The sequence below is a fragment of the Loxodonta africana genome, chromosome 4 (assembly GCF_030014295.1).
Source record: "Loxodonta africana isolate mLoxAfr1 chromosome 4, mLoxAfr1.hap2, whole genome shotgun sequence".
NCBI lineage: Eukaryota > Metazoa > Chordata > Mammalia > Proboscidea > Elephantidae > Loxodonta > Loxodonta africana.
Window position 1 is genome coordinate 158,564,744 of NC_087345.1, and position 20,746 is coordinate 158,585,489.

Consider the following 20,746-nt stretch of genomic DNA (forward strand, 5'->3'; position numbering starts at 1 on the left):
TATTGAATATATATGAATGATTTTATTCACTCAGCTATATGGTATTTTCCTTCTTTAGACTCATGTGTCCTTAATTAAAGTTATGTAATTTAAATCATGTAAAAACATAATACCAAATGTTTGAATTACCAACTAAATTATAGCACAAAAATAGAATGGAGACATTTTTCATGTTGGTAATTAGGAGAAATTTATATAAAATTTTCTAAATTTTAGTTGTATGTTTATTTAATTTTTTTTCTTTTTCAAGATATGAACAAGCCTTTCTGACGAGTTTCGTTGGATTGAGGCCGGAAAGATATTTTTGGACTGGACTTTCAGATATACAAAGCAAAGGAACCTTTCAATGGACCATTGAGGAAGGGGTTCAGTTCACCCACTGGAATGCAGATATGCCTGGTATGTGCAATGCTTTGGTCTGAGGGCTTCATTCAACCTACAAGTCTGTTGGGCAAGCCTGTGGTTCCTTCTGGTGCCTTTCCAAATAGACTGTGTAAATTAATTGCACTTGAAGTAATATTTTATATTTCTTTCTCATGTTGTTTTCTTTCTTCTTAATTTTCCAGTTAGTTTGTGGTGTCCTAAGAAAAAAGGAAGAGGAAATTGCCAGATTATCTAGCTCTGCTATATTTCAAAAGTATTTAGGAAATTCTAGATGGTCACAAATGTTCCATTTGAAGCACTTATTTCTGAAAACTTAAAGCTATGTTATATTAAAGGGATATAAAACTTTTCAGTGTAACTATGAATAGAAACACTAGTGTGCTTGAGTTGTGGAGCAAGGGATAGTATTTATGCAGAGCTCATTCTTCTAATACCTTCCATGTACCAATATGTTCAGTCCTGGTGGTACAATGGTTAAGTGCTTGACTGGAACTGAAAGGTTGATGGTTTGAACCACTAGCTGCTCCTCGGGAGAAAGATGTGGTAGTCTGCTTCTGTAAAGACTACAGCCTTGGAAACCCTATGGGCCAGCTCTACTTTGTCCTATGGGATCGGTGTGAGTCAGAATTGACTTGATGGCAACTTTTTTTTTTTAAATGCCTTGGGTTTTATTTAATCCCTTTAAGAAATTTGCAAGGAAGTTTAAGTACCTTCATTTTCAAGATAAGGAAACTGGAACTCTTTGACTAGAAAGCCTCTGGTGGCATAGAGGTTAAGAGCTATGGCTGCTAACCACAGAGGTCAGCAGTTTGAATCCACCAGGCGCTCCTTGGAAACTCTTTGGGGCAGTTCTCTCTATACTAAAGGGTCGCTATGAGTTGGAATCAACTCGATGGCAATGGATTTGGTTTGGTTTTTGGTAGAAGGCACCTGAACATGGATTTAGCCCATAATTTGTGTAACTCCCAAGTCTATGCTATCTCACTTAGCCTCCCTATAAATTTTGATTTGCCTTCCCTGGTAAGAGGTTGTAAGTAATTTCTGAAAAAGAATCTGAAAGATACTTTGCTTTCTTTATCCACTGGTATTGGCAGTGTATGACATTATGTAGTACGGAAGAAAACATCCAGGAAAATTCAACATGGTTTATAGCAAATGTTGTATTGTATATGGGTAAAAAGCTAGAAAAAGGATAGTACATCTATGGATTGAATATTTGGCCTAATAAACCCTAATCTTCAGCAGTTCTTTTAATTTATATTCTATGCTATCAATAAGGAAACTAGATCAGTAATTAAGATAGTGTGATTCTTATTTAATTATTGAACTTTTTGGAAAAACAGTAAGGTAAAATAGCAAAGGTAATTCTTACCTTTTAAGCAAAACTCCTTAGCTTTGCCAGTGTTGCTCATTCAGCAGTAGGATTCTGAGAGATTCATCCTGAAATGTCCTCAGGGAATAAAAACAAATCAGTCTGGAGCCACAACTCAGTTGCAGCCATACTTATTTTATACCCTCGATTGAAGGGTGGTGGTTTCCTCTTAAGAGAGGCTGACCTCTTTGACTGAGTGCACAACGTTAGGAGGAATGGACAGTACGTCAGCTGACAGGATTCTGGCCATCTGTGGGATGACAGATGGTGCAGCCCCAGTCATCATCCACTTCAGTTATCAAAATTTGCTTCAGTACTGATAATGGAAGAAGATTATTACAGGAATTAGAGAAAGGAATCAGGGACCTCAGATGATATTTTGGAAAAGGCCTCCCTCCACAGAACTTTGAGAATTACTTCTGAACTCTTAATGTCCTTTAAAATAATAATAATAAAAAGCTACCTTCTATTAGCAGCAAGGAACTCTGGTATGGGCAAAACTCCATCTCAGTGAATTGTTACATGGATATAAACATGACTGTAAAACAGAATGACAGCTATTAAGCTTAGTGTCTTCATTTTGTATTAAGAGTATCAAGTGTGGCATTTACCACAGCTCTGTCAGGTAGCTAAGAATATTTGCATTTTAAGATGAAACAAAATCAGAATGATTCTCTGATTCACGTGTGTTTAACTTTGAAGTCTAGCTTCACCACACTGTCCAGGGAGACCTACTTGGACCCTAGGAAAGAAAAAGATCCTAAGAAATAAAAAAAAAAAAAGAAGAAGAAAGAACCATTAAATTGCTATTTTTGCCATTATGGTAAATTTTATCATACTAAAATAATTTCATCATTAAGGGCCTATACTGGGGCATCCTTCCAGGTGTCAGAAATACAAAATGTTATCCTGACCCTCTAATTTGAGATCATAATTAAGTTGGAGATACAGGGCACAGAAATGAATGGTAAGTAATAGTTCAAAGTAACTCTAGCCAATTGCCAAATGTGGCAGGCTCTCTCCTCTACATTTTTTCTTCATGTAGATTTCACCACAAAATTTGACTCAGTTGGGAAATGTCTTCTGTGAGCATGGTAGGCCTTCAGCAAGCACCAGTTTAATGAATTCCACCTTGTGCTTTCTGTGCAGGACGAAAGGCAGGGTGTGTGGCCATGAGAACAGGGATTGCAGGGGGACTATGGGATGTTTTGAAATGTGATGAGAAGGCAAAATTTGTGTGCAAACACTGGGCAGAAGGAGCAACTCGACCACCAGAGCCTACCACCACTCCTGAACCCAAATGTCCAGAAGATTGGGGCACCACCAGTAAATCAAGCTTGTGTTTCAAGGTAAGGATCAATTGTTAAGCTAAGGAAGAATTTGGAATGTACTATAGTCTAAAGAATCACCTAAGGAATTTAAAAATGACAGCAAAAACAGTGTCCAGGCTAGGCCCCTAGAAATCCTGATTTTATCTGTCTGGAGGAGCCCCCGCCAAAAAAACCTCAGTGCCGTTGAGTCGATTCCGACTCATAGCAACCCTATAGGACAGAGTAGAACTGCCCCATAGAGTTTCCAAGGAGCGCCTGGCGGATTCGAGCCTGGGCATCAATAATTTTTAAAGAACTCTTTGCTTGGATGGATGCTTATGATCATTCAAGACTGAGAACCATTGCATTTAGGCCAAGGAGCACAACCAGAACAAGAACTACCAGAAGGCTTTCCTCACGTGCTCTGCCTTTATCAACCCCTCTCTGCTTCTCTCCTTTCCCCTAGGCTTTTTTGTCCTAGCCTGAGCTCATACTTCTTCTCATCTGGGTGAAAAGTTCTGTTCCCTGTTATGCTATCCTTTGCATCTCATGTTTGCCCTGCTGTCAGAGCCCAAGTTTTTAGCCAACTTAATTGATAAGCTAATCCCCAATAATACAACCTAGGCATTCAAGAGATAATGCTCCATTTTTTCTGATTTAACCCTCAATTATCAGAATGGTGGGAGATTAAAGCATTGATAGATAAGGGCACAAGGCCTTTCAGTGCCTTTCAAATGACAAGTAGATATTCTACTATCATTTTGTACATACGTAGGTTGGACCACCCACTTTCTCTGTATGCAATCAAGTTCACCAATCAACCAACCAGACAATCAAAAATAGAAACAAAACAAAGAAACAAGCAAAACCAAAAATAGAAACAAAAACAAACAAAATACCCAATGAATTAAGCATTTGGGTCTTTTTTCTCTCTTATAAGCTATATCTTTTTCTAGAGAAGGTTAGACTTAGCCAAAGACAGAAATGTGCTCATTTTCTCCTTAATGATATTATTCTTTAATAGCCCTGTTCTCTGGACTTCCTTTTCTTTAAGCCCTTTGAATGACATACGGCTATGGCATGCCTTGTAAGACAGCGAGGCAAGGCTGATGAAGAACTTGATTACCAACTTGTGTCAGAATGAGGTTGTTCTGTCTTCTTTAGCTCAAGAGGATATGGCTGCTTGTTGGGTTGGTCACTCCTACTAGTAACAATAAGAAATCCATGAGCTGTTGAATGCAGAAAGGTCAGTCAAAGGTAAAGCTTAATTTACATAGAATGGGACGTATTGGGCTAATACAGGACAGATTTTTGTAAATGGATTGAGGACTAACAAAAAGCAAATCTCTTCCATAAAGAGAAATGAAGTCCTGATATATGCTATGACATGACTGAACCTTGGAAACATTATGTTGAGTGAAATAAGTCAGTCACAAAGGGACGAATATTTTATGATCCCATTTCCACATATATGAAATATCTAGGATAGACAAGTGCATAGAGACCGACATTTATTAGTGGTTACCAGGAACTGGAGGCAGGGAAGGGAAAAGGGGAACTGCCCAGGGGATACTGAGCTTCTTTTAAGGAGGATGGAAAAATTTGGAAACAGCTAGTAGTTATGGTTGCACAACATGGTGAATGTAACTAATGTCATTGAATAGTACATGTAAAAAATGTTGAAATGACAAAAAAAAAAAAAAAAGACAGACAAAAAGCAAATCAGGCATTTTATTGTTACCTCTGGAAATGGTTGAGTTACACGAAGGTCAGGTTCATCTAATACACAGCCATTAGTCTGAGGGTGGTAGGCTGTGGAGATTTGTTGGAGGTGTTTGAGAGAAGCAGTAGAGTTCTCCAAAGATAGGAAGTAAACCAAGGGTTCTAAGAAGACAATATCCAGGGAGATATTCAACAAATCAAAGCATGTGCTTCACAAGAAATTATGTAGTTTTAGAGGTGCTTGGGGTGCTTTTGGGAGCCCTGGTGGCACAGTGGTTAAGAGTTTAGCTGCTAACCAAAAGTTGACAGTTCAAATCTACCAGCTGCTCCTTGAAAACCCTATGAGGTAGTTCTACTCTGTCGTGTAGGGTCGCTATGAGTTGGAACTGACTCAACAGCAATGGGTTTGGTTTGGGGGGTGCTTTTGAGTTTGCTTGAACATACATAGGCCATTTTTGTAAATAATCAGGGTGTGGGAATTATTAACAAAATTCAGATGATAGCAAATTTTATTTAACAAAATAAAATGCAATACCCAGAGTCTAACAAGTCGAGGTGTTCTCCAGAGTCTTGGAAGTCAGTGATGTGGAAAGGTGCTCAGGGCACCTTTGTCCACACAGCTCAAGTGAGAATTGGGGTAAAGGCTGCTTCAGTTTGCTTGATGACAGCTCAGCAGTCATAGTCCACCAGGAAGCAAATCCTCTTTTCCACCAGGCTGTGACAATGGGATTATGCTAAGCAAAAAATCCAAGAAGCTAGACTATATGAAGAAGAAGAACTAGGCATCAGGATCAGAGAAAGACTCATTAACAACCTTTGATATTAGATGACACAGTTTTGCTTGCTGAAAGCAAAAAGGATTTGAAGCACTTACTGATGAAGACAAAAGATAAAGGGAAAATGTTAAATGATGCAGGAAACATCAAAAGAAGGTGGAAGGAATACATAGATTTACTATACCAAAAAGAATTTGTCGAACTTTAACCATTTCAGGAGGTAGCATATGATCAGGAACTGAAGATACTGAAGGAAGAAGTCCAAGCTGCACTGAAGGCATTGAGCGAAAAATGAGGCTTTTCAGGAATTGATGGAACACCAATGGAGATGTTTCAACAAATGGGTGCAGCCCTGGAAGAGTTCACTTGTCTATGTCAAGAAATTTGGAAGACACCTACCTGGCCAACCAACTAGAAGAGATTCATATTTTTGCCTATTTCCAAGAAAGATGATCCCACTGAATACAGAAATTATCAAACAGTATCATTAATATCACACACAAGTAAAATTTTGCTGAAGATCATTCAAAAGCAGCTATAGCAGTATATTGACAGGGAACTGCCAGAAATTCAAGCCATATTCAGAAGAGGATGTGGAACCAGAGATATCTTTGCTGATGTGAGATGGATCCTCGCTGAAAGCAGAACATGCCAGAAATATGTTTACCTGTGATTTATTGACTATGCAAAGGCATTTGACTGTGTGAATCGTAACAAATTATGGATAACATGGTGAAGAATGGGAATTCCAGAACACTTAAACCTGCTTATGAGGAATCTGTACATAGATCAAGAGCCAGTTGTTCAAACAGAACAAGGGGATACTGCGTGGTTTAAAGTCAGGAAAGGTGTGCATCAGCGTTGTATTCTTTCACCATACATATTCAATCTGTATGCTGAGCACATAATCCAAGAAGGTGGATTATAGGAAGAAGAATGGGGCATCAGGATTGGAGGAAGATTCATTAACAACTTGTGTTATACAGATGGCACAACCTTGCCTGCTGAAAGTGAAGAGAGCTTGAAGCACTTACTGATGAAGATCAAAGACCACAGCCTTCAGTGTGGATTACACCTCAACATAAAGAAAACAAAAATCCTCACAACTGGACCAATAAGCCGCATCATGATAAATGGAGAAAAGATTGAAGTTGTTAAGGATTTCGTTTTACTTGGATCCACAATCAACAGCCATGGAAGCAGCAGTCGAGAAATCAAAAGACACATTGCATTGGGCAAATCTGCTGCAAAAGACCTCTTTAAAGTGTTGAGTAACCAAGATGTCGCCTTGAAGACTAAGGTGCACCTGATCCAAGCCATGATATTTTCAATGGCCTTATACGCATGTGAAAGCTGGATGAAAAAGGAAGACTGAAGAAGAATTGACGCCTTTGAATTGTGGTGTTGAAGAAGAATATTGAATATACCATGGACTGCCAAAAGAAAGAACAAATCTGTCTGGGAAAAAGTATAGCCAGAATGCTCCTTAGAAGCAAGGATGGTGACACTTTGGGCATGTTATCAGGAGGGATCATCCCTGGAGAAGGACATCATGGTTGATAAAGTAGAGAGTCAGTGAAAAAGAGGAAGACCCTCAATGAGATGAATTGACATAGTGGCTGCAACAATGGGCTTAAGCATAATGATGATTGTGAGAATGGTGCAGGACTGGGCAGTGTTTCGTTCTGTTGTATATAGGGTCGCTGTGAGTCGGAACCTACTCAACAGCACCTAACAACAAGAACGAGAGAAAAAAAACACAAGACAGCTTTGTAGGACACTATCAACAAAGCAGAGTCCCTGGGTGGTGCAAACCATTGACTCACTTAGCTGTTAACTGAAAGGTTGGGGGTTAGAGTCCGCCCAGAGGTGCCTGAAAAGAAAAGCCTAGGGATTTACCTCTGAAAAATCAGCCATTTAAAACCCTATGGAGCACAGCTCTTCTCTGACACACATGGGGTTGCCATGAGTTGGAATTGACTTGAAGGCAACTGGCTACCAACAAAGTGTTGAAAGACTGCCAGGTTACTCACTGCTTAAGTTAAACACGATAACAAACTATGTTGGAGAGATTCTTTTCCTTTAATTTTTCCTCACCCATATTTAATTTCTCTGTATTAGAAGTGTCCTTCCTTTTTTCTATTTTGATGCCAACTTTTACACTTAACCAAATTAATCCTGTCTTCTACAGTGAGCCTAATCCATATGTCTAAAACTTTTAAGATTTTACTCTATTTTCTCCTCTGCTAAGTAATTTTTGTCTAAGATTTTCTCAACAAGATCACCCTCCAAGTTTTGTTACTCACATATGTACTCACGAATTGATTTTAAACTAAAAGGATTGCATTACCTTGGTCCATTGCAATTTCTGGTTTTTCTGTAAATGAAATCTCATCAAAAGTAAATAACTACTTCTCTTGATTTGATAAATTATAAAGTGCAAAATGACTCTTGAAATCATATTTTTTTTTTTAGCTTTTTACGAAAGGAAAACATGACAAGAAAACATGGTTCGAATCTCGAGATTTCTGCAGAGCTCTGGGTGGAGATCTAGCTAGTATCAATAATAAAGAGGAACAACAAGCCATATGGCGGTTAATAACGTAAGAGTCTTTTCTTTGTAATATTTCTTTCTTTTACTGACTTGGTGCAAATGATGTTGAGAGTATTCTTATGTTTCTAAAATTGTTTGCTTATAATGCTAACGTGAGTATCTGCATCATATCCTTAATTCATGGACTCTGATCTAGTTTCACTTCTACATCCTTAATTTCATAGGCATAAATGCAGCAATGAATTGCTCTGTAAAAGTACAAGACACGCAATATGTATTTGTTAAATGAGTGAACGAATGACTGTCTTTCAATGCTTTACAATTATTTATTCTTCAACAGTTGCCCACTTTCAGGTTATCTATGGGCTCTCCCAGTACACACATCTACGGTACGGCGCTTCTATTTAGTCATTTAAATCTCTTATCTTGTGTACCAACTAATTCATGGTTTAGCCATAACTTCCAAATCTGTTTAGTCCTCATAGGTTACCAAACTTGTATCATGCATATGTTTTCCTTATGTCTTATATAATGTAGGAGTAGTTCAAGCTACCACGAACTGTTTTGGTTGGGATTGACATACGGAAGTCCGTCAGAGGGCTTTACTTGGAGTGATGGCTCTCCTGTGAGTAATTTGATGTAATAGATGTTCTTCTAAATTTAGCCTGTATTTATTTTGAAGTTACCGTTTAATGTAATCCAAATTTTTAGTAAGACTGTTCCTTTTGATAGCTAGAGACATTTTTTCTATTTCTAAAAATAAAAGCTATTTTTTGATCATGGTTCCACCCCCGCCCCAGTTTAGTTCTCCTAATCATCTCACGCATAGCTTTTCAGCATGGTTGACTGGATGGAAAAAAGGAATTAGAATGAAAACTCATGTTTATATAATATAGTATCCTCATTCTATGATGCAAAATGCGTGTGCGGGTAGCTAAAATTCTTAAAAATTGAGCATTTTATAGCATTTCATGGGTAGTGGACCAGGACATAATTTTAATATTCCATTAATAACCATTGGGCTTTGTCAGACTTCTCCATTCTGTGAAATGGAGAAGTGAGAGGCTCTGGCGCCGGCTGGCGATGTTTAGCAGCTCTAGTTGTGGCGGAAAGCCATTAGATGTAATTTCAGTTCTGCCTCCTCTTACAACCCCCTGCAACTTTTCAAGGCACTTGGGTAGGATGGTGTATTTGATGGCTCCATTGATATTTGGATTTTATATTTAGGTCTCTGGAAAGCAGATCAAATGCTCAGCCTAAAACCCTGGTGGTATAGTGGTTGAGCATTATGGCTGCTAACCAAAAGGTCAGCAGTTCGAATCCCCCAGGCAGTCCTTGGAAACTCTATGGGGCTGTTCTCCTCTGTCCTGTAGAGTTGCTATGAGTTGGAATCGACTTGAGAGTGATGGGTTTGGTTTGGTTTTGGGGTTTAAAACTGCATGAGCTGTGATCGCAACACCGAAAACTCTACAGACCCATTGCCGTTGAGTCTATTTTGACTCACAGTGACCCTATAGGGCAGAGTAGAACTGCCCTGTAAGGTTTCCAAGGTTGTAATCTTTACAGAAGCAGACTGCCATATCTTTTTCCCTCAGAGTGGCTGGTGGGTTTGAAGTACAAACGTTTTGGTTAGCAGCAGATCTGTTTAGCCACTGAACTACCAGGGCTACCTGAATATTCCATAAAAAAAAAACAAAAAACCCATAGAGGACCTAAATTCAGGGCCTCCATTTATTTCCACTGTCCATTTTGGTGAAGTGTGATAGCCTAGTTAGCAATATTTCACAGGTCTTTTTCTTTTGTAAGCAGAATTATTTGCGTTTTCTTATCCTAGACACCTGAAAAGAGAAAGCTTGCAACAACACATTGAAATGTTATCCCTTAAGAATGGGTTGTAAATTTAGGAACTCCCAATACTGAGGAGTGGAGCTTTTTTGCCAGGTTTTTCCTACATATAATTCCTACTTTCGTGGTCCTTAATCCATTCTACTTAATGAGAGTAAAGTAAATGCTACAGTAATCAGCAGAATACTCTGTTCAACTTCAAAAGTTTCCATGTAACCAAATCTAGTTCTTTCCCACTCATGTTTGTAAACCTTGATTTCAAATCACAGCTACTGTGAAAAAGAGTAAATGGGTAAAAGTGCAAACATATCTTTCCTATCCTGTTTGGAGAGATGATTGGCATTAAAAAAAAAATGGCATTGGCCTGACATAAATGGAAAATGATTACGATTTAATGTTTCTAATATAGGTTTCATATGAACATTGGGCTTATGGAGAACCTAATAATTATCAAAATGTTGAATTTTGTGGTGAGTTGAAAGGTGACCCTGGCATGTTCTGGAATGATATTAACTGTGAGCATCTTAACAACTGGATTTGTCAGATAAAAAAAGGTATGATAATCTTTCTTCTCCTTTACCTTGGGTTGGAGAACTAAACTCCTGGCTCCCCGATATCTTCCCTTTATTAGTGAAACCAAACAGAAAATCAGAAAATAAGGAAACTGTCAGGGGCCATCATTTCACCAGATAAGAATGAAGTCTCTTAGTGCAGATACATGTTCCAAAGGAACAGAAGATCAAAAGGCCACCCGGGAATCCGGGAGAGTCACGTCCTCCTGAACAATTCCCATGAGCTACGATTCTGGCTCAGGTTCTAGAGCGAGGAATGGGGCAGGAGGGTGTGTACTACTTTGTAAACAGAGCAATGAAAATGGAATTAAATTTTTTTTTCCTGTCTCATTAATCACTAAACAAGTGAAAGTTTCCCTAAATCCAAATAGTCTAAATATTGATTTCTCAGGGTAAATGTTCAACACAAAAAAACAAGCACCATTTTTAAGCCATAGATAGATAGACAGACAGACAGACAGACAGATAATAAAGTAAGAAAGTAAACCAATCATCTAACAACCCTTGAACCAAGGTATACATCAACTTCCTTCTCTGTAAACAAATCAATGGAACTGCACTGCCATCTTGTGTTGGGCAGTCTTGGCAACGATCTCAACTCTGCTGCTGGAGACGCTGGATTGATCTGCTGTCTATCAGCTTATTTTCCTTATTCCTGCCTAGAGTAGTGCTTTCAAAGGGCTTTCCTCAGAACAGAGGAGTAAAACGTGGCCAGTTTTTTAAAGGTCTCCGAGTTATCAATGACTAATATATTTTTTACATTTTTAGTAATTATACTACTACCAAAACCATCTGTTGAGTTGACTCGATTCCAGCTCATAGTGACCCTGTAGGACAGAGTAGAACTGCCCCATAGGACTTCCAAGGAACGGCTGGCGGATTTTAACGGCTGACCTTTAGGTTAGCAGCTGAGCTCTTAACCACTATGCCACCAGGGCTCCATTAATATCTATTAGGTTCACATTGTTAGCCCTAATATTGTCAGCTACAAAAAGGAGTTAATAATAGGTGTGTATATGTAAAAAAAAAAAAAAAAAAAAAAAAAATTTTTTTTTATATGTACCTGCAAGTATCAGTCACACATATTTTACTTCACATATGTACACCTACTATTAACTCCTTTTTTGTCGTTGACAATATAAGGGCTAGCAATTTGAAACCAGGCTTCCTGATTCCAAAACTAATGTTCTTTTCTTTTTCTACTTGTTGTGACCAAAAAAGAGTAGTTCAAGCACACTTTATATTTAATTTTCTTTTGTTTTATAGGACAAACACCAAAACCTGAGCCAACACCCGCTCCCCAGGACAGTAGGTGTTTCTTTATTTTCTAATCTCCATATTTATGGTCGTTTTTTCCTTATTTTCCTTTCTCAATGAAAAGTTACTTGTCCTAGGAAGGTACAGAGCAGTAAGTCTTAATAGCTTGGAGAATCTCGTGAAAGTTCAGGCCCTCTTCTCCAGAGAGATGCTCAAATGTGCAAACATAAGGCATGCTAATATAGTAGCTCAGGGATACACGATTATGAGGTTTCTTCTTCCTTACCCCAGCACCATAGAATCCAGTGGGTTGGAAGCAGACTTAGGAGCCCCCCGGTACTTGAATTCCCTGGCACTTCCATTCTACCCTGAAGCATCTTAGTCTAGCTGTTAGAAAGTTCTTTCTTATATTGGGCTAAAATCCATTTTCTCCTCATTTTACTCTTTGACCTAGAACACCATGGGTGCATGTATATAAATCCTTTCAGCTGTGCTATCCAACTGACGAAAGTAACGCTGGGGATTCTTATACCCAGTAATGATATATGGCAACAGACAGCAGCAGTTTTTACAGGGTTAGTGAAAAGTGGGTATTTGGCCTTAGGTTATTCAGTATATATGGCATGGACATTTGGCTTTTTCTGGGTTCTCACTTTTTTTTTTTTAGAGTTACAGTTACCTCTGACATAGCTACTGTGTCCTTTTCATTTTGTGTATCCTACATACCAGATACTTGAATTCTTATAAGTAAAATGTGTCACTTTTCTTCATTTTATTTTTCAGATCCACCAGTCACTGAGGATGGGTGGGTTATTTACAAAGAATACCAGTATTATTTCAGCAAAGAGAAGGAAACCATGGACAATGCACGAGAATTTTGCAAGAGGAACTTTGGTGACCTTGTTTCTATTCAAAGCGAAAGTGAAAAGAAGTTTCTGTGGAAATATGTAAGAGCAGATTCATTTAAGAATGGAACATTGACATGTGATAAGCAAAGATAAGGTCTGGGTTTGATACCCCATGCACAATTTCAAATTATGTGCTGAATTTGAACCTTCTAAGGTCAGAGGTAAAGATGTGAATGCTGGAAGTGGTGGGGTGCAAAGGAGTGGAAACAGAAGCAAATCACCATATTGCAGGAATGTTTAGTGCAAAATCCCAGAACCCCAAAACAGAATTTAGTCTGAGCTTTGGCACTTAATTATTAATAAAAAGCCTGTCTTCGTTGGACCAAATTGCTTCTTGGTTGTACCAAAATTGTCAGCTAACAGTGAAGGTATAATTTATTTTTTCCAAGAGTGATTGGCTTGATATCTTTTCACTTTCAAAATGTTCATGGCATCCTCACCATTTGCCAGGAGGTAAGAGAGAGAGCAGCAAAACATAACTTGAGCAACACTGAAAGAACGAAAGTTCCTTTGATTACAAAAGTCAAAGGGATTAGAGTATAGTCTTATCTTCTTTTTTGTGAGTATATCTTGCTTTGAAATCCTTGAGCTATTTCATAATATTGCACATCAACGTATATGTGTGTGTGTGAGAGAGAGAGAAAGAGAGAGAGAGCGCGTTTCCTTAGATGAGTAATCCCAAATGGCTACTTTGTCGTGAGAAAATCTTCAATAATCTAATTACTATAGACATTTGAAATTATAGGGAATGACTTAAGGCATTTGCTCTAAGTTTGATGAATGTTATTAAATCATATATATGTATGTCAGGGAGAAAGAGGAAGAACCTCAAAGAGATGGGTTGACACAGTGGCTGCAACAACGGGCTCAAGCATAACAACGATTATGAGGATGGCATAGGACTGAAAAAGTGTTTTCATTCTGCTGTACACAGAGTCACTAGGAGTTGGAATCTACTCACCTAACACAACAATACAAGGAGGGATTTATGCAGGAATTAAGTTGTATGTTCTAAATTATTTTTTCATAGGAAAAAAACTGTTTTGTTACTGTTGTTAGGTGCTTTCGAGTCTGTTCTGACTCATAGCAACCCTATATAAGAGAATAGAACAGGCCCATAGGGCTTCCTGGGCTGAAATCTTTATGAGAGCAGATGGCCAGGCCTGTTCTCCTGTGGGTTCAATCCAGGGACCTTTCATTTAGCAGCTGAATGTTCAACTACTGTGCCATCAGGGCTTCTTGAAACCCTCCTTAGACCTGTCTAACTAATGTGTGGATTTTGCTTAAGAATTTGCATACTATGCAAACACAAGTTGAATTATATGCAACCTTTTATGTTTTAGGTAAACAGAAATGATGCCCAGTCAGCCTATTTTATTGGCTTATTGATCAGCTTGGATAAAAAGTTCATGTAAGTAAATAAAGATAAAACAACTTTGATTAGAACAGTGATCTGATAAATATTTTGAGGCTTCTGTTTGGCTAAATAGGTTTAAAATAATCCTATGTGGTTCTGAATATGTGAAGCATTTAAAAAAATAAAAATAATTTAAAATAATCCCAGTAAACATTTGAACATTATAATTCTCAAATAAAGAACTCAAAATTCGATTTCATCTTGTAAAACCTCACCTGTCTGTGTTTTAGGACCTCCTCATCTGTCAGTAAATTATGCATAAGAAGATGGATTGGACAGATAAGAATACTGAATTTATTTAAAAAATTATGACTCATTTATAGGGACTTTGATACACAGAACCAAATAATTCTCTTGTGTTGCCCTACGTGCTGCTCTGGCAGCACTACTTTGAAGTCCTCTTTCAACTGCACAAAATGCTTTCCCTTCAAAGGACTGACTCGACTATTTTCTATTAGATACAGGGCCCAGGGAAGGCTTTGGGAGGGAGGAAATCAGTACTTTTTTGTTTCTTTCCTTGTTCATTAATACATATGTTCTCCTGAGTTTGAAGAGCAGATACGTATTCCTGGCTCATGGACAGATGTTTTAGCCACATATGTTTCATGTGACTGTTATTGCTAGGAGCCCTGGTAGTACAGTGGTTAAGAGCTCAGCTGCTAATCAAAAAGCCGGCAGTTAGAATCTACCAATCGCTCCTTGGAAACCCTATGGGACAGTGCTACTCTGTCCTATAGAGTCTCTATGAGTCAGAATTGACTTGATGGTAACAGGTTATCATTCCCATTTTTGAGCTATAAAGACCTAAACTCAAGCTTATTATTTTTAAGGAACAGAAATGGTTGATCCTCCTTAGGCAAGCACCCATTTTCTCATCTGAAAAATGAGAGGGCCAAATTAGATGATCTCCAGGTCCTTTTCAGCTGGTACAGTCTCTGAATTTCTAGAACTTAAGAAAATAAGCATTGGTGCACATGACTGAGGTGAATCCAGAGTAAACATGAAAATCAGTGAATGGTCTCATGAGAAATTCTAGGTTCTCTGCGTCTCTAGGCAGAGTGTTGTTTTGTGAGATTCATGTCAGAGGAATATGATGGAAGGACTTTTGCTTCTGGCCCACTTCCAAAGTAGAACTGGGATTCCCTATTGCTTCTCCCACTTTAGGAACAAAGGTAGTTTTTTCCTGAGAGGGAAAAGAAGCCAGACCAGCCAAGGCATCAAGGTTGCTGCAAAAGAGCACAATGAGAAGGGAAGCACCACGAACTGAGGAACTGGGGGCGGGGGTGGGGGGGGGGGTGGTGTTCCTGCAAGTATCCCTAGGTCTTCTGTTCTCTTAGCACCCTGTACTCCCTTCATCTTGATTAACTTGCCTGTTCCCCTCACTGGACTGTAGCCAATTATTGTAACAATTGGACTGATGCAAACTGTCTATTTTCCTTTCCAGTTGGGTAGATGGAAGCAAAGTGGATTATGTGGCTTGGGCCACAGGTGAACCCAATTTTGCAAATGATGATGAAAACTGTGTAGCCATGTATTCAAATTCAGGTAGACAACATAAACATCTTTTTGAATTTGCCTTGTGGTGTGATGTGTCATTTCCTACAGCCCTAGGTTAAAATGAGCAAGTTGTGTACTTTTATCCAGCAAGAAAAGGACAGAATAAAGGAGAATTCTAATGTCAGCAGTATAACTTTCTCAAATTGTAAAGAGAAGGGGAGGCTTAACATTTACTCTAAGTCGTGATGTAGTCAGTCTTTTCACTTTTTGAAACATTGTTTTCATGTTCTGATTTGAGGAAAATATGCAGAATGTTTGTCGACCTCTTTCAATTTCTCTCTCCAGCTCCTTGTCTGTAAAATGGAAGTCATAATAGAACTTATTTGATTTGTTGTTGAAAAAATTAAATGAGATAATACACCTAAAACACTAAGCAGATATTTGCTAAATATAAAGTTCAGGCGTTAGATAATGTATCTGAAACAGTAAGTATTTGCTTGCTTCATAGAAAGCTCTCTATTAAGTTTACTACTTTTAGTTTATGACAAGGAGCAAAGGGATATTACATGAATTCTTCTAGTCAGTTATGGAAAAGTTTGATTGTAGTCTAAAGAATTTTTGAGAATCCTTATAAAATATAAATATGTATTTTTTAATTGAGTAAATGTCTCTAATCTTAAACATGTAAATCTAACGTAACAATTCTTTTCTTCTCCAGGGTTTTGGAATGACATTAATTGTGGTTATCCACATGCCTTCATTTGCCAGCGGCATAACAGCAGCATCAATGCCACGGTTCTTCCTACCACACCCCCAGTCAAAGGCGGTTGTGAGCAAGGCTGGAAATCTTACAATAACAAGGTACTAGGATTTTTTTTTTTTTAGGAGAGTTAGTTGTAGGTTTGGCGTCAATTGGTATGGAGACTGACAACGCAAATCTTTCAGCTGCTAGCTTTTGCTTACCTCAAAAACTAACAAACTCTATTTGGTTGTGAGGAATTTTATCTTTAGCTATAATCTTTACAAATTATTTAAATTTTTGTAAACTCTATTATCATTAGTTAACCCTAATGATTTTTAAATTTTTTTCTTGCATTACAGTGTTTCAAAATCTTTGGATTTGTTGAAGAAGAAAGAAAAAATTGGCAAGAAGCACGGAAGGCTTGCATAGGATTTGGAGGAAACCTGGTATCCATACGCAATGAAAAAGAGCAGGGTACGCAGGCCATTTTATAATTGATGACACATTTAAATATGTAATTTTCTCCATAAAATGGTAAGAGTAGTGCTGATAGTAAATGATTTTTTAGTTTCCCAGAGTAAAAAGTAGGTATCGAAAAATCAAATATTTATTGAGAGCTATCCTATTCAGTTGTAGGTGCTATGTTGGGCATTTTCCATATGAAGTCCTTTTTCATTGTATGACAACCCAATGAACCAGATATTATTACTCCCATTTTATGAATGAGGAAATGGGGTTCAGAGGGGCTTGGGTCATGCATGGAGCAGTAGAGCTGGCAATCAAACCCAAGTCTGTCCAGCTTAAATTCCATCCTGTTCCTACCAAATCAGCTTGGTTCTCAAATAGCCAAAGAGGTAGACTCATTCTAGGAATAAAATAAAAATTGCATTTTTCCATCTACTACACTTCTAATCACTTGGTGACATAACTTATAATGCAATAAAACTGATATTTTAAATATGAACTTTGAAAAAATGGAGAATAGTTTTTCATAAAGCATAAGAATAAGCCAGAGTTATGAAGAAGTGAAAAATCGGAGAAAATTCAACTATCCATAGAGCAAATAGAGTGTAAAAGTTGTTACTATACTGCTGTCAAAGATAAGGCACTTACTTTTGGATGGCACTAACCACACTTGAAGAATGTATTAGGTTCAGTTTGTGACTTGTTCATGTAAGAGCAATATTGATCAACTGAAGCTGATTCAGATGACAGTGATTAAACTGATGAGGAATATGGACGCCATAGCACATGAGTAATGTTGGAAAGGCTCTTAGGTTACATGGCCCTGAAAGAGAGGCTGTAGACCCTGAAGGACTATCCTGTGTGACCCCAGAAGGAAGATTTAGAAACAATGAGTGGAAGTTACAGGGAAATTCAGGCTCAAATTGAGGAGGTAGTTCTAACAAGTAGAACTGACTGGATGACTGTTTTGTGAGGAAGGTGAATTTTCTAAAAGGCTGTGAAAATGCTCAAGCCTGAAGGTACTCAAAGGGACACTATGAGGTCACATATATTGGCTGGTATATAGCATAAAAAATGCCCAGGACATGTTTGCTGTATTTATGAATTTATGAGCATGTTGTAGAAGGAAGATGTGGACTGGATAAGCTTTATGTTTCCTTTTGGCTCTGAGGTTTTTTGACTTCCAAAATCATTTACTGGAAAAAAATGATACATCTCAAAAATTTTAAGAAGAAAGAAAAATACTAGAATCCTGTACAGCTATTTCCCACTTGATTTTTGCTCTATAAAGGCTGCCATGTAATCCTTAGAACACAGTGTACAATAAATCAGCCAATCTTTTTCTGCGAACCTCTGACAAGTTCAGGAACTTGCCAGACATGGAAAAAAAAGGGTCAAACCATAGATCACAATAAAAATTGTATGAATGCAATGTTCACATTTCTCTAACTGGCCTACCACATTTTGGGCTTAGCTACCCAGCAAAGAAACACAATAATTGATTTCCTCTTTCAACCACAAAGTGCTGATTCCTGGCATAACAAAATTAGAACCCTGGTAATAGAGATGTGCAGAAGGAAACAATTTTCAGGTAAAATAACATTATTCCTGGCAAAACAGGAACACGTCGTTGATTTCTTATTCTGGTTGTTGGCAGAAGAAAAACCAGTGCTGAAATATTGGTGGGTAAAGATTTTCCACATTTCTTTTCAGGTTGGGGATCAGGCAAAAGTTATGTTCTTTTTTAGGAAACAAGACAAAAATAAATGTCTGTGCTCATCTCTCTCTGAAAATTGTTGGAAGAATTTTTTTTTTTTTTTACTTTGGCTTTTCTGTGGAGTTGCTTGTTCATGAAGAAACAGATCATCATATCTCTGTGGGCTTTTACCTATTTTGAATTTTCTATTAGCAACCCCTAGTGCTTTTTTTTTTTTAGTGCTTAGTAATTTCATTTCCTATTTACACTCAGGAGACATGGTTAAGTTTCCAAACCCATTGCTGTTGAGTTGATTCTGACTTATAGCGGCCCTATAGGACAGAGTAGAACTGCCCCACAGAGTTTCCAAGGAGCACCTGGTGGATTTGAACTGCTGAACTTTTGGTTAGCAGATGTAGCTCTTAACTATTGTACCACCAGGGTTTCCCGGTTAAGTTCAAGTGTTTGCAAACTGCTGTTCCACACAGTAGGTGCCATCCACGTAGGAGCCCACTGCTCCTGGCAGAAGGCAGTTGCTGTGGGATGTGTGTTGTTGTTAGCTGCCTTCTAGTCGGCCCCAACTCATGGCGACCCCAGGCACAATGAAAGCAAATGCTGCGCGGTCCTGTGCCATCCCCATGATTGGTTGTGGATCGGACCATTGTGCCTCATAGGGTTTTCATTGGCTGATTTTTGGAAGTAGATCACCAAGCCTTTCTTTCTAATCTGTCTTAGTCTGGAAGGTCCACTGAAACCTGATCAGCACCGTAGCAGCATATAGGCCTGCACTGAAAGACGGGTGGTGGGAAAGGGCTAAAGGAGAGGGAATGGGGCTGTATACATTTAAACCTTTTACAGCTTCTGGGTATTTGACACCATCTTCTCTGTCACTGAATTGATAAATAAGAGGCCATATTTGTACTATATTCTCTGAATTTCTCTAGATCTTCTCACCCGGTGATGTGAGCACTTACGTGTCAGGATGCGCCCTGGCCCAAGCGCACTCTGTGCATAGCACCGGCCCCTGGGAGATGGCCGCCCTAGAAGGAATCCCAGTTTGGTAGCTCTTTCAGTTTGTCAGTTCGAGGTACTGATAACTTGACAACCTAATACTTATGGTTTTGACAGATTGTTTCTATTTACAGGACTTTTCTGGGTTAAGAGTTCTCTCCCCACTAGTTATTATAACCAAAGCCTCCTATTTATAAATCCAGGACAACTGGTAGCCCATATGATGTTTTTGAATTAGAAAAAAGCACCTCTTCCTGTGGATAGTAGCCAAACACAATGCAGATCAAGGTGTATAAAATGGAGAGAGGAGTAAGGGGTGGATTTCAGCTTCCTTTGGCCCCCTTGATCCAGTGCCCTTAGGTAGGGCACAACTTGTACAACTATATGCAGTGACCTAGATTAACTTAAAAAAAAAAAAAAAAAACTTAGAATTTTATTGTGAGGAATTTTTTAAAGTCCAAAGCTGAAGTCCTAACACTATTTAAAGTTTAGAACGTGTTTGTTTTCATGGTAGGTGCTTTCAAATAATAAAAAAGACATTAATCACATTTTCACTATTTTGAAATTAATGTATTTTGCATACTTTCCACATTTTGAGTCTTTTCTCCCAAAGTTTAAAATTATTTTGTGAAACTTTCTTCCAGCATTTCTTACCTATCAGATGACGGGCTCCAGTTTTAATGCCTGGATCGGGCTGAATGATGTCAACTCAGAGCACACGTTCCTCTGGACAGATCAGCGGGGAGTTTATTATACAAACTGGGGGAAAGGTTACCCTGGAGGAAGAAGAAGCAGTCTGTCTTATGAAGATGTAAGTATCGGTTTCAGGTCACCTCTCTAACAACCGGCTTGCTCAAAGTCATCACATTAGTGATTAATCGTCTACGAAAAGTCTACCAGAGGAGTCCTTGATCTGATTCATTCTTATGGATTGTAACTGTTTCAGACTGAGCCACCCTTGAGGGAAGGGATAAAAATTCAGTTAAGAATTCTTTGGCTTGGGTGTGTATGTGGGGATGGGGGAGTGTGTTTTAGGGGTAGCGAACCCTAACACCATTCTGGGACTATCTTGTCTGAACATACGCTTGAATCTAGAGTTATCAGCTTTCTTTGCATCAGCTACCTCTAAACTCTTGAAGCTATTGCAGTATTTGTTGTGTAGGTCTAGGAGTTACTACTACTTTTAGGATATCATCATTGTCATCATCGCTATTGAGC

The 20,746-nt window shown here is 38.4% G+C and overlaps 1 protein-coding gene across 1 annotated transcript in view; it reads left to right on the plus strand.

Moving 5' to 3' along the window:
* Nucleotides 1-20,746, plus strand: part of MRC1 (mannose receptor C-type 1) — a 106,728-nt gene that overhangs the window by 63,069 nt on the left and 22,913 nt on the right. Inside the window, exons 11-22 of the mRNA XM_010590887.3 lie at nucleotides 251-399; nucleotides 2,906-3,105; nucleotides 8,040-8,167; nucleotides 8,656-8,743; nucleotides 10,373-10,517; nucleotides 11,802-11,843; nucleotides 12,576-12,739; nucleotides 14,044-14,111; nucleotides 15,562-15,662; nucleotides 16,333-16,475; nucleotides 16,716-16,830; nucleotides 20,173-20,339. Coding sequence (XP_010589189.2) covers nucleotides 251-399; nucleotides 2,906-3,105; nucleotides 8,040-8,167; nucleotides 8,656-8,743; nucleotides 10,373-10,517; nucleotides 11,802-11,843; nucleotides 12,576-12,739; nucleotides 14,044-14,111; nucleotides 15,562-15,662; nucleotides 16,333-16,475; nucleotides 16,716-16,830; nucleotides 20,173-20,339 — 1,510 coding nt within the window. The remainder of the gene's footprint in view (nucleotides 1-250; nucleotides 400-2,905; nucleotides 3,106-8,039; nucleotides 8,168-8,655; nucleotides 8,744-10,372; nucleotides 10,518-11,801; nucleotides 11,844-12,575; nucleotides 12,740-14,043; nucleotides 14,112-15,561; nucleotides 15,663-16,332; nucleotides 16,476-16,715; nucleotides 16,831-20,172; nucleotides 20,340-20,746) is intronic.